Source organism: Diospyros lotus, chromosome 13 (genome assembly GCF_014633365.1).
Source record: "Diospyros lotus cultivar Yz01 chromosome 13, ASM1463336v1, whole genome shotgun sequence".
NCBI lineage: Eukaryota > Viridiplantae > Streptophyta > Magnoliopsida > Ericales > Ebenaceae > Diospyros > Diospyros lotus.
Window position 1 is genome coordinate 12517306 of NC_068350.1, and position 15711 is coordinate 12533016.

Consider the following 15711-nt stretch of genomic DNA (forward strand, 5'->3'; position numbering starts at 1 on the left):
CACTGTATCCTGTGACCCAGACAACACTGCTTCTCCCGTGCACGTGTGCCATGTGTCCCTATCACAAACCGAAGGGTATATATACCCTTCATATTCAAGATTTTTTTCTTTCCAATTTTTCATATTCTAGCACCCTCACAACTCTTGTTTTCTCGGGGAAATACCTTTCTCCTAGACAAGTCACAATGGCATTCTCACGTATACATTTCCTAACATTTTCACCACACTATGACATCTTTAGACTTAAGCATTAATGGTCCCGTGAGAGAAAAATTCTCACATGTCTTCTGATTGCCTTCTATCTTGTAGAAGCTTTTCTTGAGAATACATTAACTCTCTTGGACAACAGAGACTCTCCCAAACCATCTTATCCCAGACAATTGTTGTTCTCCCAAGCTTTCCTCTTGGGGACTATTCCTTCAAGGGCTTTCTCACAAAGGCCTTTTCTAAGCTTAACCTTGAGACAACACCGTGCGTAGCCTAGACAACACCACATCTTGTGACCCGGACAACACTGCTTCTCCCGTGCACGTGTGCCATGTGTCCTTATCACAAATCGAAGGGTATATATACCCTTCATATTCAAGATTGTTTTTCCATTTTTTCACATTCCAGCACCCTCACAACTCTTGTTTTCTTGGGGAAATACCTTTCTCCTAGACAAGTCACAATAGCATTCTCACGTATACATTTCCTAACATTTTCACCGCACTATGACATCTTTAGACTTAAGCATTAATGGTCCCGCAAGGGAAAAATTCTTGCATGCCTTCTATCTTGCAGAAGCTTTTCTTGATAATACATTAACTTTCTTGGACAACAGAGACTCTCCCAAACCATCTTATCCCAGACAATTGTTGTTCTCCCAAACAACAAATTGAACTCCCCCCAAGACAACTTTCCAGGTACTCTTTCGGACCACCTTATTCTCTACCTAGCTCGACCAACTTTTTGAGTTTTCTTAGACAAATAAATTTCAATTGTCGTATTCGAGCAACAATAAATATAAACATCAAAATCACATGATTATGAGTATTGTTTAATTTTAACATTAAATGATTTTTAAATTTATATTAATGTATAACATGTCATTTTTTGTTTATAGAATTTGATGAAAAATCAAAAGAGATACAAAATTATAACAAAAATTAAAGTTTAGTAGTTGTGGCTACAAAAATTAAAGTACAATTATCAATTTGTTACTAAGTGTAAAGTTTAGAGACTACTAATGTAATTTACACATAGTGTATATCACTTTGATGATTTTGTAGTGTGAAATATGCCTAGATAGTAGAGGTGTCCATTGGTCTAGGTAGACCAGATAACTGAACCAAACGAATGTCGTTAATTTAGTTTGATTTGATTTTCTCAATAGATCAATTTGGATCTGGATCTAAAAAATTGATCTTACTGGAGACTAGTTTGATTCTATGTCTAAGCCTTTGGGTCTATTCTCAAATGAATCTATATATATATATACATAACGTTACATGTTATTTGACATATTTTGTGAATTTATTAGTTGATTACTGTGAATTACTTGTCACTTTAAAATAAATTACTAACAGCTATGTAGTGTGCTTAGGTGCTAATTGTTCGTTGAACACTGATAATGTAATTTTTAAATATTTTTTTTCAAAGTTATTATAAGTATTTGAAGCTAAGAACTAAACCAAACTAAAAAAAAACAAACTAACTTAGCTTTCATTTGATGGGCTTTGCTATGTTGCCCACTGCCGGGCAACATAGCATTTGCCCGACAATGAGAGGATGCGGGGCCCATGCATATGGGGTTCATGTGTAGGAGCAGGCCCCACATGCATGCGACCGTGTCCCCCTTCCCCTGTCGGGCAAATGTTGCTGTTGGGCAACATAACATTGCCCTTCATTTGATTGAATTGATCTAATTTTATATGCGAATTAGTTTAGTTTTGAGTCTAATTTTATAAGCTTGTTAAAAATTTTAATGATTCGATTTTAGATTAATGCCAAATATAAACTAACTCAACTCATAATTAATTATAATTTCAAAATTAATTATAAATTAAAATTCAGTTTTACAGATTTGGAAGAAAACTGAAAAATGTTTTTTTAGTCAAAAGTTTTTTCTGTTATTTTTGTAACGAATGTAACTAAATATCTTTTATGTCAGTTATATATTTTCTGTTACTGTAATTATATGTATTATTATTGTTATTAAAATTTTATTTTTTGTAATTAGAAAAATAATGCTTAATTAAAAAATAGGAGGAGAGAAGAGAGAGAAAATGAAAGAGAAGAGAGTGAGTGAGGAAGAGAGGAGAAAGAAATGAAGGTTAAAATTATCAATTTATGCAAGTTTTTAACAATATGAGTCATTTTTAAAATATGAAGGACATTTGTTGCAATTAAGACAAATTCAAGGAGTGGCCAATGTAATTTTTTCTTCATTTTAATGTTTAAACTTTTGTTAAAAAATTACAGTTTTAAAATATATGTGTGAGAGATTTTTAAATTTGAATTTGGAGTTTGAGCTTTTGTGTGGCTGTGTAAAATTATTTCAATTAAAAATAAAATGAATCATATTATTAGAGCTAAAACGATATTAAAAGACGTTAAAACGACATCACCCTAATTATTGTTAATGTAATTATTATTATGAATTTAAAACTAATCTAAGGGGAATGAGAGTTGGTGTTATTTAAAATCTTTTGATATTTTAATAAAAATAAATAAATAAATAAATAAATAAAAGAAGAAGAGAAAAGTGATTATTTATGATGGGGGGGTGGTAATAAATATAAGTTTGATAGGTTGGCCTCGAATTCTCTTCTCTGCACTCTGCTTGCCGCCGCTGCTGCTGCTGCTTTCCCTCACTTTCTTCTTCCTCGGTGTCCGTTGGAACCCAAAGTTGTCGTCTAAAGCGCTCTCTCTCTCTCTCTCTCTCTCTCTAACATGAGCATGAGAAGAGTGGGGATTATAATCCAGTACAGCCATCGGTTATGAATACCACAACCGAACCGCCACCGCCACCCCCACCCCAGCCCCACCGCTCCTCCTTTAGTTGTGACCGCCACCCCAGCGAGCAGTTCACGGGCTTCTGCCCCTCATGCCTCTGCGAGCGCCTCACCACTCTCGATCCCTCCTCCTCCGCCTCCTCCTCCCGCCGCCCCTCTAACGCCACTGCCACCACCTCCGCCCTTAAATCCATCTTCCGACTTCCCACTGCCACTGCAACCGCCACCGCCGCCGGTAATAGTTACAAGAACAAGCCTTCTTCTTCTTCCTTCTTGCCGGAGCTCCGCCGCACGAAGTCGTTTTCGGCCTCGAAGAACGAGGGGTTTTCCGGAGTGTTCGAGCCCCAGCGCAAGTCCTGCGACGTTAGGGTTCGGAACACGCTCTGTTCCCTCTTTAGCATCGACGACGAACGCAAGTCGTCTTCTAGGAGGGAGGATCTTCCGGTTGAAGCTGAGTCGGCTCGGAACCTTGGCTCGTTCTCTTCTTGTGTCGCGTGTCCGGTCTTCGAGTCGAGAGAGGACGAGAACGACAATGACGGTGATGAAATTAGGGTTTCCGAGGAGGTAAGTGTCGTCAGAGAACCGGTAGGAGAAATCGCGGAGGAGGTTGTGGAAGAGGTTAAGAGGATGAAGGACCACATCGATCTCGATTCGCAGGCGAAGAAGCCCTCGGGTTTCTGGTCCGCAGCGTCGGGCTTCGGCAAGAAATGGTACAACTGGAGGCAGAAACAGAAGCTGAAGAAGCGAAACGCCGGCGCCGACTCGGTGGCATTGCCGGTGGAGAAGCCGATTTCCAGGCAGTTCCGCGAAACGCAGTCGGAAATCGCTGATTACGGCTTCGGCCGGCGGTCTTGCGACACCGATCCGCGATTCTCCCTCGACGCCGGCCGGATGTCGTTGGACGATCCTCGCTACTCCTTCGACGAGCCTAGAGCTTCCTGGGACGGGTACTTGGTTGGCCGGAACTTTCCGCGGCTTCCTCCAATGCTTGCGGTTGTGGAGGATTCTCCAGCGGTGCACATTTCAAGGTCCGATGCTCAAATTCCGGTTGAAGAGCCACCGAATTGTACCAATGACAACGATAACAGCCCCGGTGGGTCAACGCAAACTCGGGACTACTACAATGACTCGTCCTCCCGGCGAAGGAAGAGCCTGGACCGGTCCAGCTCAATAAGAAAGACGGCCGCAGCAGTGGTGGCAGAAATTGACGAAACCAAAGCGGTTTCGAACTCTAAAGTATCACCGGCAACCGTTGATCACCTTCAAGGATCCAAGTTTTCCGGGGGTGACAAAGAGTTGAGGGATTCAAACTCAAACTCATTGAGAGATGACAATTCCGAGACTTTTGAATTGGGTTTTGGGGATAATAGTTCAGTGATTGGAAATGGAGATAGGAAGGGTCCCAAGAAGAGCCGCAGGTGGATTAAGGCATTGAACTTATGGGGTTTTATGCATAGGAGAAGTGGAGGTAACAAAGATGAGGATGAAGAGAGATATAGTAGGGGAAATGGGGTTGAGAGATCGTTCTCCGAGTCTTGGCAAGAGCTGAGGGGGGAAAATAATGGCGAAATGAGAGGGACATTTAACAGAAACATGTTTCGAAGTAATAGCAGTGTAAGCTGGAGGAATTCGCACAATATAGTTGGGTCATTTGGAAGTATGAAAAGGCAGAGTGTAGAGACCAATGGGCATGGATGTAAGAGCAGAGAAGATTTTGTTTTGGAGCGGAACCGAAGTGCTAGGCACACGCCAAATGACACTGATAATGGCCTCTTCCGGTTCTACTTGACTCCGATGAGGAGCAGCAATCGAAGAGGTGGGCTGGGGAAGAGTAAGCCAAACAGCACGCATTCAATCGTAAGGAATGTACTGCGCCTGTACTGAGAATTGAAGGTCCTAATGTGTTCTTTGGTTAACTGTTATTTTGCTGCATTTTCTGTATAAGCATACATGCCTATGTATTCTTGATGGGTGTAGTACTTTGCATTGCAAGTGGCACCAAACATGCTCCTTCAATTAATAACAGAAAAAAGTTCTGCTTGCAATCTGTCTGATCATCCTGCTGTTAATGCACCTTGAACTTTTTGGCCTTTTCCTGGTGGAATGTGATTATTTCATAATGCATCAAATGCCCTTACATTTGGCCCCATATTGGGGCCTTTTGCTTGTCTTGCAGTAAGTGGTGATTGCTGAAAGCATTGTTCCTGGAAATTCTTCATCTGAAATGTTAGGTGGTTTGTATGTTTTTGTGAAGGTTGTCCGAATGTTGACTCAAATCGCCACTTAACTACTCTTTGATAGGTTAACGTAGTAAACTACGCATTGGTCTTTTGTTGGTTTTGTCATTATCGACCTCTTAAGAGCCGTTATCAATCCCAGAGTCAGCCTTGCCCACGTCACCTCATTTGTTAATATGTTCCTATAACATAATACATTGTGGGCAGGCATCATGAAATTAAATCTGAATGCCTGCTACAGTACTTCAACTAGGTCCCCTTGACGATCTAAAATCACTCTGGATGTAGATCTAATGGCGAATAACTATATGCCCGCACATGGACCATGTTCTTCTGTCTTTTGGACAAATTATCAGGGGTGGTTTCTGCGCATGTTTGCAGTTTTGACTAGGTTCATTGGTCAAAATCCGTTTAGGTTGCATACACTCTTATGTCAATGTAGGTCCGCACAAGTGCTTCTTGCAAGCAATCAAAATGGTTATTCCTTGCGGAGTTCAGCAGTGCCAGACTGCTACTCACTAATCCCTAAGAATCATGGTTGGTTAATCTCCCTATGTAACAACTGCAATATACCTTCCTCCAGAAAAAGGAAAATACTTAGGCAGTGAATTTTCCTAATTTTACCTCTTGAAAATCAAGTTAATTGACTTCAAATTTCACGTGCTCTGCTTGCTAATATAGAATTCTATTCACTGTGGTGTTAATTTATCTATAATCTATCCATCCATGTGTAGTAAGTGCTTGCAAAACTGGAGCAGCTTAGGTCTTCGGGCTCAGCGAAAGGATGCTAGGACTGCAGGTGTCAGTGGTTGCTGATCCCGGCTTTGAAAAGGCCATGTTTGGTGGCGCTGTTTGAGTGCAAAAAAGCAGCTCCTGCGAACAAAACAGCTACTTTGAATAAGTATGATGGAAGCAGGCTCCAACAAGCTTCAGGATCTGTTACTGTCAATGTCTGGGGTTCTATTCCAACAACACGAGCACCAGTCCTGTTCTAGTTGGACAGAATAATTGATCTAAGCTAAACAGTAGCTACAATCCCCTTGTCCGAAGCTTCATATCTATACAAGGGAAGATACAATGCCAAATACTTTTGTCTGACAAACCAACAGAAAAGGCATCCTTTCACCCCCCCTTGTCCTTCACTTCTCTCTTGTTTATCATGTTACTGTAATTGAGATGATTATGAATAAATTGGTTGGAGTTTATGTTCAAGTATGGTTTTGGTCCAGTTGTCTTGTTCCCAGTAATGTGAAATAATTTTAGGTAAATTTGCTTGGGTGTATATTTATTTAAGCACATTATGGCGTCTTCAATACACAAAAGACTCGCAAGGTGGGGAGTTGTATGCAGCCTTTCCCTTACTTTTTAGAAGGAGATTGTGTTCAAAACTTGAAGTCGTATTCTGTTGCTCATGAAAGAACAACGTTACTATCATTTTGAAGACCATTCATTTATTTAAAACTTTAAAAAGAAATTGAAAATATCATTGTTCTTGGTTTGTCTTGAAATTTGAATACACTTTCTGGAAGTTGGATCAGTGAATTTTCATCTGTTTAGGTCATGAGCTTTCTTTATGCTGTTGTTGTTGAGATTTAAAGTATTAGTAGCAGTAGTTCCTTTTGAGTTCCCCATCTTTTTCACCTCCACTGGAGTAATATCACTGGGCATCTGTTGTGTACAGGAGAAATTAAGGGATCCCTGTGTTATCAGTTCGATGCTTCAGTTCTTAAAGCAAAATAAGTGACTTTGTGGTTTGAAGTGAAATGAAAAAATATGAGGAGGAATGTTCCCTATAAAGTGATTGATTTCAACAAAACATGCATCTAGTATGTGAAGATCTACTGTATCTAGTGGTAGTTCAGGGGTGGTTGGTTCAGACTTGATATTTCTTTTTGATTAGAGAAAAAGAAAATGTAGGAGGAGGAAGGAATATTGAGGCCATTAGAGTCAAAAAGAGAATGAAGTAATTTAAAAGGAGGGAGAGGAAGACAATGGACATTGGATAGTGACCAGAAAGCCAACCACAAAGAAGTTGTTTAAGCACAAGTAGGCCCAAATCCCATCAGGAGGAAGGGAGTAAAGAAAAGAAGAGAATATCATCAAAGCATGGAAATAATTGTTTCTCAGAGAATCAAACTGATGATAGAGCATAATTTTTCAGTACATTTGAACGTATCTATGTTTGTGTTTGTGTGTGTGTGTATGGAGGGGGAAACATTATTTAGTAAAATTAAATTGAGAAATTTTGGTTATTAGGTTCAACTCAGTTTCAAATTCTTAAAAATATGGCTTCCAGTTGGATTTTAAAACATTATAATTTAGTTTTTAACTGAATAGACCAATAAGTTTTAGACTGTTTATAAAATAAATTAAAGTTGATGTTTATGATAATATTTACACATTAAGATGTTTTAAATTCATACTAAACTTTCTTAATTTTGACAATTGTTCTTTTTTCTTTATCATTTTTGTTAATTTATATTAATTTGATTTTTTATGACTTTTTAAAATTTAAGTTCGATACAATTCGATTTTAGTATATATAAATTTAGTTAGATTTTCAAATTGCTTTATAACCTACCAAATTCATTAAATACTCACTCACTCACTCTCAAATTGCTTTATATATATATATATAGAGAGAGAGAGAGAGAGAGAGAGAGAGAGAGAGAGAAGAGGTCAAAAAGTTAAAAAAAGGGAAAGAAAGCCACCATGGTGCCTCATGTCGTAGGGGTTGCTTTACTAAACACAAAGAAAGGCAAGAAATGCAATGCCATCTCAACCTTGCCTTAATCTCATTAATGTTAAATAAAAAAAAGAAAAAAAATATCAATAATGCTGAATAATGATGTCCCCTTCAGTTTTTGAATTTTTTTTTTTGAAAGTTTAGGGTAGTCTACTTGAAAACTTGGTCCAAGGTAGACTTGGGCTCAACCCACACCTGTAGCTCACTCACCTACCTTATTCAAAAAATTAAATCTATTTATTTATGTGATCTTATCTAGATTTATACTAACTTTTTATCCTATTTATATAAAGACACGATGTTTCAAGATTTGAATATAATATTTATTATGTAATTATTATATTATTATTATATCATTTTTAAATACAATAAATGATTTGAGTGTCGAGTATTCTGTTAAGAAAGTAGATCCCGTCCTCTTTTTTATATAAAAAAGTAAGTTCACAACAATTTAGGTTTGAGAATTATTTATATAACTTAAGAACCAAAAATAACACAATTTTGCCACAAATTGAACGGTGATTGAACAAATGTTTCCAAACACCCAACAAATATTTTTCCATTCTCCAAGCAAATATGTCTATCAATTTGTTACTAAAAGAAATTTGGAGGCTTAAATAAATTAAAAGCATTTATAAAGTTTTATCAATTAATATTTTTTAAAAAAAGTAATAAAACTTTAATAAATAAAATCTATATCAATTTTAATGTTAGTTTTATCATCAATTTACATCAAACTTATTTAGATTAATTCTTTTTTACTATTTATTTTGGTTATTGGGGGAAATTTTTATTAATTCATATTACAGCTTTTAAGTGATATAAAGAAATTTGTAGGGCTTGAAAAAATTTAAAGAAATTTTTAAAATTTTATAAATTTATAAATTATTTAAAAGACTTTAAATGGATACATAAAATGGATTTTATATAATTTATACATTGTCTCTATAGATTTTAATGTTTTTCAAAGAGCTTAAAATCACATTAGTTCACAATATTATAAGCTCCAAAAAAATTATATTAAATTATTGAAATTTAATTTTCTTTTATTTTTTCATTTTTTAATATTCAAATAAATTTATTATGTTTACTTAAGTTTAAAAGAATTTTAAATTTTTATGAGCTTGAATTAATTTATTTATAAAAAAAAGTAATTATTACTATTATTTTATGAGGCAAATAATTATTTTTCTTTAAGAGGTTATCATAAATATAAAATATTTTACTTAACCCTTATCACTGTTTTAAATTTTTAATTACATTTTCAAAAAAAATTAATTTAGTGGCAATAACATATTTAAATTATATTTTAACGTTACAAAAAAAGTTAATATAATTTTTGATGATGTAAAGAGTTAGCCATCAATACATTTATAGGATTTAGGTTGCACAAAAATGGATACACAAAATGTTTTCGATACAAAATGAAAATGAGAAAATGACATTTTTGTAAAAAAAGTATGAAATAAAAACGCAGGGTAATGTGTAAATTAAAACAATATAAGGGTTTTTTACAAATATAATTTTATAAATATATAATTTTATTATTAGATTATATATGTATATATTAGATATATATTTTATAAATATATTATTTAATATATATACATATATATCATCATATTCCTCTTATTTTTCAACAATCTATACATGTGATGTCTCTAGTAAGCTCACAGGAAGTTGCCCGGCTCTAGTGAAGCATCGTGGCACAAGGATGGCATGTCATGGTGAGTTATGGGTGGATGACAGGCTCAAGTGTGGGATGGCATAGGGTTGTTGTGCCAAGGTGGCAGCATGCGAGGGAATGCAGCAACGTACGATAATGTGTTGGAGAATGGGCCTCGATGGATGAGGCACTAGCACACGAGGTGACGATTAGCATGGCTGGCACGCACAAATGTGGTTGAACCCTATTGAGTGGGGCGGATGCCACAGGAAAACCACGCAGGTCGAGAGACGCGGGCATGCTGACTGGCTGAGCTGGCTAAGATGTGCAGGACATGGGGGCAATCCACGTGCCTTGGCGGAAGGCAAGGCTAACAGGTGGGAACGGTTACATCCTTGCATGGACAAGGCTCGCGCATGCCTGTAAGATATGGGGCACGTTTGCATAACACGCGCCCGCAAGGGCCATGCATGCGCACGCGACCGATGCAGTTATGATAGGATTTAACCAGGCGAGCCATGCCCACATGGTGCATGCGACCTTTCTGGGTCTGAGGGGGATAGTTATGGGGCATAATCGCTTGTAATTATGGCTTGAGGAGCGATTTTGGTAGCTTTTATAGAGCACATCCCAAGCCATTCTTTGTATTCTCGGATTTGAATGTAAAGTTGGGATTTCTCATATTCTTTTTGTGTGCTTTCGTTTATTTTGTGCATAAACCCTTGAGGGTTGTTGGCGGATCTAAATGGGTGAATATAGAGCCATCACAAAGTTACTGGCTGGAATTTAGGGTTAGTCTTGTGACAAGTTGGTATCTGAGCACAAGTTTCAGTGCTATACAAAGAAGTAAGATAAATTAATGGCTGGCAGAAACGAAGCTATTCGTGACCGAGTTGCTCGTCTTGAAGCTCATGTGGGGGAGAGGGACCCCACTGACAAAGTCCCATTGACACAGAAGATGGTAGAGATAGCCTCGTCTATAGAGGATCTACAGGCCCTTGTAGACGATTTGTGCATTTCTCTAAAGGATAGGGTCGTAGCTTGGGAGGAGACCTTTGCAGCTAAGATTACTGAGCTTGAGGCAGACTTGAGCCTGCAAGTAAAGGCACACGAGGCAGTCTTGGAGGATTAGATAGGCTTGTTGGAAGCTAACTTTGCCTTACTCAAGCGCACTATGTTGAGCGCACCCTCTAGTGGGGGTGAGACAGCCCCGAAACTGAAGGTGCTCGAGCCCAAAGCCTTCACAGGCGTGCAAGAATCGAATACTCTTAAGAACTTTCTGTAGGACATGGAGCAGTATTTCAAAACTACACGGATATCAGAGGATAAGAAGGTAAATCTTGCAAGTATGTTCTTGGATGGTGACGCCAAGCTTTGGTGGCGCACCCGAGTTTCTGCTGATGACAAAGATAAGCCACGAATCCAAACATAGGACGAGCTCAAGGCAGAATTGAAAGCCCAATTCCTGCATTCCCATGGCTCTTGGCTGGTTAGTGAGGCGCTGAGAAGGCTGAAACAGACTGGCTCCGTGTGGGAATATGTCAAGCAGTTCAACTTTTTGATGCTGGACATTAACAAGATGTCAGAGGAGGATAGGCTATTCAATTTCATGTTAGGTCCTCAAGCATGGGCCCAAATAAAGTTGAGGAGATAAGACGTGAATGACCTTACTCGGCAATGGCTGTAGCAGACGCCTTTATTGACCTTCGGGCCCTGAGAGCCACAAACGATACTGGTAGTGGCAAGCTAAAGAACAAATGGAAGAAGATGGATGATTGTAAGTTAGAACAAAAGAGCACTTTTAAGGGTAAAGGCAAAACCATGGTGGGCGAAGCAAGCAAACCCAATACTGGTGGGTGCTTCTGTAATACCCGAGATTTTTAAGTTTAAATGTTTGAGAAAATAGGACATTTCAAAGGATTATGAAAGTTTTGAGACAAAATTTTAGTTTTTGAACTAGGGGCAAAATCGTAATTTTGAAGTTCGGGTAAAAGTGTAATTTTTGAAAAAGAAACTTAAGAACAAGTGTAATTTACTAAAATACCTGAGAATTGGTGAGATTCAAGGAAAGTTCGGGTACCTAAATGAAATGGATTTCAAACTTCATTCCAATATGACTTTAGATTCCAAATATTATTTAATTTATTTTTGGACAAGTGGCAGCATATGATTGGGCACAAGAATCAAGGCCACATGTGGAGGGACAAGTGGCGGGGTACGTGGCGACACGAGATTGGCTTAGTTTCTATATACAAGGATTTAGGGTGAAGAACAAAGCATTCGGGTTGGGATTTAGGCCAAAACTATGCCAAATTGAGAGGATGTGAGGCGAGGAATAATATCTTGAGAGTGTGGGGAAGATTCTGCAAGAAGAAGGAGCGAAAACAGTGGAGAAACGAGGGAGAACGGGTTTTGCCAGAATTTTTGAGTCTTTCTCAAAGTTTGTGCCAAACAATCAAAAAAATGACAAGGTAAGTTCATTTTTTTGTTATGTTCCTGTAGAGGGGGGAGAGAGAGAACCGTAGGTTCAAACAGGGGTCGAATCAGAGTTAAAACGATGGAGATATGATCAAAAAATCAGAAGGGTCACGTGTTGTTGCCGAAGAAGACTGCGGCACATGCAGTACACTTGCCGCTGCTGGCCGCGCGTCCAAGTGAGTGGGCCATTTTCTTGGGGCACATGAGGGCACGTCCTAGCTCATTTTCCTTTGCAATTTTCCATATAAAGCCCTTATTTAAATTCCCTACAACCCTATATAAAAATATTTGAAGTTTGATTTACGAAAATACGTGTTTTTTGCAGAAAGCCTAACTCGACGAGTATGAACAGCATACCCAAAAGGTAAACTGTCAAGGTGAGTGGTTTATGCATGCTTCTTGCTTCCTCTTAATCATTCTTAGTTTCATTTGTGGGTGGTTTGTTTCCTACATCTCATGTTTCCTTTGTTTCAGGCATATCCATCCTACATTGCTTGCATGGAGTTTGAACATGATGACTTCCGTGTATGGCTCGTGGTTTGCATATCATATTCCTTCTGCTTTGTCATATATCATGTCATGGTTGGTGGCTTACCTCTTATGTTTCCTTTCTTTTGAGTATACCGTTCCTATTTTATACGCATCACGGTGTTTGTATTTGTGGCTAGTTGATAGGACTTGAGTTTGAATATGATGATTGATAGCTTGTTGGTGGAACATCACGGCGATCAGGGAGTAATCTTGTTCCTAGAGGTGGGGTCGTGCTTAGAGGTGAGGCATGAGGAGTTGGACCCCGATCGCGTGCCCAGAGGTGGGGCTTAGCCTAGAGGTGAGGCTGAGATGTTTGACACGAGTGCTGGCAAGGATGATGGTGACTCGGGGCAATCCTTGGTATACTACATATTGCTCTTGCATGCATTATTTCCTTTCTTATACTACTGACTTAGATATAACTGTTTAACTTAGGTGTTTCATACCCCTGGAACATTCAACATTCTAGGTATGTTAGATGCGACATGTTTCCCAGGTTCCAATCTGGGTAAAGGCAAGGAGGTGGTGCTTAGCTAGCTCTGGAGTTTTGGATCTTTACTTTACGAAATCATTGTTTATACTTGTAACCCAAGCATAGTACTTGTATTCCCAATATTATATTGTAAATAGAAACTAGGATACTTAAGGATGTATGGTGTATGTGGGCGATTCTATGGCTATACCCCAAATTCATGTATTTCGTGAGACTGCTATAGTTTCTGATATGTTGGTGCGTGACAGATTTTATTTAAACTTGTGGAAATCCTAGCTATTTGGCATTTCAGGTGCGATCCTTACTTCTATTGACAAAGAATTTCCAATAACGTCTGTGTGTTATAAATGGCTTAAATAGCTTGTATTAAACATCATTATACATTTGAAAAGTGGGGCGTTACAGCTTCATATGTGATGGGCTGCATAAGGCATGCGAGTGTCCAATGCGAGGGTGGTTGAATGCCTTTATTGGTGATGGGAAGCAAGGCCCGAGTGATGATGCTGAGGAGGAACAGGTTAGGGTGAGTCCCCTCCAAGTGCTAGTTGGAGCAATCCAAGCCTCAACTCCAGTTAGTGGCTTAATCCGTGTGTAAGTGGTGATTAATAGAGAAGATTGTTATGCATTGGTAAACAGTAGGGCCTTGCATAGCTTTGTTGCTGGTAGGATGGCGGTGCCATTCGGGTTACAGGTGGAGCCATGCCAAAATCGCATCAAGGTTGTTAACTCCACAACCCAAGGTGTGTTGGGCTTGGTCTCAGAAGTGCCTATCTTGGTTGGTCCATGGAGGGGCATGTTGCCCTTCATGGTGGTACAACTAGATGACTTCAACGTCATCCTTGGAGTGGACTTTCTTTTTAGATATGAGCCATGAAGACCAATTCTAGTGACACAAAGGGACTTGATATTGTAATTCTTTAAATATTATTTAAATGACAAGTTTATGTTTTATTTAAATTGCAATAAGATTTAAATTAAAAGACATATATCCATTAGTATAATAAAAAATGGATACCATTCTTAAGAGTTAAGAATACGAGTTACGGATAATCCACAATTCATTATACTATAAACAAATTCCTGACCATAGAGTTCCTAATCTGGATAATAGCAACTCGTAAAGACCATCACATCGTCTTTCTCCTAGTTCAGTATGAGATACTGAAACGTAAGGTTGGTGAGTTTCATTTTATTATATGAGATATAGAAGAAAAATGAGTGGGTGTTCATTACAAGAACGAGTTCACTGAACGGAGCTGTTAACATTGAATCACATGAGTTATTTCTCACAGGTCAATGATTCAATGTTAGCTGCGGATGTGCAACTAGTCCTTAGATTTGAGATGACATGGATATCTATGTATTGGTAGAGTAGGATATTAGCGATATTATATAGTTATTCTAATCAAGAATAATCATACGTATCTATGTGCTTAATTTAGTGATACATGAGGTATGTGTGCATCAGACATGGAATCTATCATCTCGAGATTTGTGAGAAGGATATTCTATGCGATCCAATAATCACTTGACGATAAATCCTTGGCCTAGATAATATGACGATGGAATTTGTTCCATAATGGTTGTGTCATAATTAGTCAAGATTGATTTTGAATTTGGTCATATGAAGAGATTAAAAGATTCGACCTGCTGACCATGATCTTATATTTTGTTAGGATATAAGATGATAGAAAGACCGTATTACATGGTAACATAATAATAGGTTCACAATACCCGCTTCGCAATAAATTGGGTAATCATGACATATTTGCTAGATGTCACTCATGATTTACGAAAATTAATCATTGATTATTCTTATTGCCAATTTATTTGTGAATCCAGAAAATCCCACCCAAAAGAAATCACTTTCAAAGAAAATATGGATAAATTAGTATTTTATAATTACTAATAATAGTGGATTTATTTATTGGATAAATAAGAATAATTAAATGATTATATTATAAATATAATTATTTAATTATTAATTGGGTTGTGACTTTTGCTAGCACATTAGGCTTGGCCCAATGTACTATTGGATTGGATTCAAATAAACACCATTGGATTGGGTTTGGCCCAATAGCATTAAATGGAATGGGCTTGAGAAGCCCAACCCATTAAATGAGTAGGGTTATGTTGGAGCTCTAAAAATAACTCAATTAACCCTTCATTTCCACTTCTTGAATCATTTTGAGAATTGAAAGAGTTTTTGAAGAAATGTGTGAATCTAAGCAAGCGAGTAAGAAATTTCTTCCACTTCCATTTCTCTTGATATTCTTGGATAGAAGTGATTTTGGGTGAACTGACTCAGCATCTTACACTTGGAGGATTATACAGGGGCCAGGGAAACCTAATGGTGAAATAGGATTTCATCTAAAAGGTAATCTTTTGTTTATGCCTTTAATTTCTTAAACCATATTTTCTGAAAAACGGAATACTTGCAAACTAAATTTTTATTCTACTACGCATATGATAAGATCTATGTAATCCCAACATTTTTTATACAGGACAAGGCAACGCCCATGGTACACCTTGGAGGTATAATCTTTTATGATGAGTTGTAACTG

At 37.9% G+C, this 15711-nt stretch overlaps 1 protein-coding gene across 2 annotated transcripts; it reads left to right on the forward strand.

Annotated features, from left to right (window-relative positions):
• The first annotated feature begins 2804 nt into the window (after positions 1–2804).
• On the forward strand, positions 2805–6505 carry LOC127789273 (protein OCTOPUS-like). 2 transcript variants are annotated; one of them, XM_052318141.1, is made up of 2 exons: positions 2805–4889; positions 5992–6505. In XM_052318141.1, the coding sequence occupies exon 1, from the start codon at positions 2982–2984 to the stop codon at positions 4878–4880; it is 1899 nt and encodes a 632-aa protein (XP_052174101.1). In that variant the 5' UTR covers positions 2805–2981; the 3' UTR covers positions 4881–4889; positions 5992–6505. The 2 variants fall into 2 exon arrangements, with proteins under 2 accessions (XP_052174101.1, XP_052174100.1); XM_052318140.1 differs by having other exon boundaries at positions 5968–6504.
• Positions 6506–15711: the final 9206 nt, after the last annotated feature.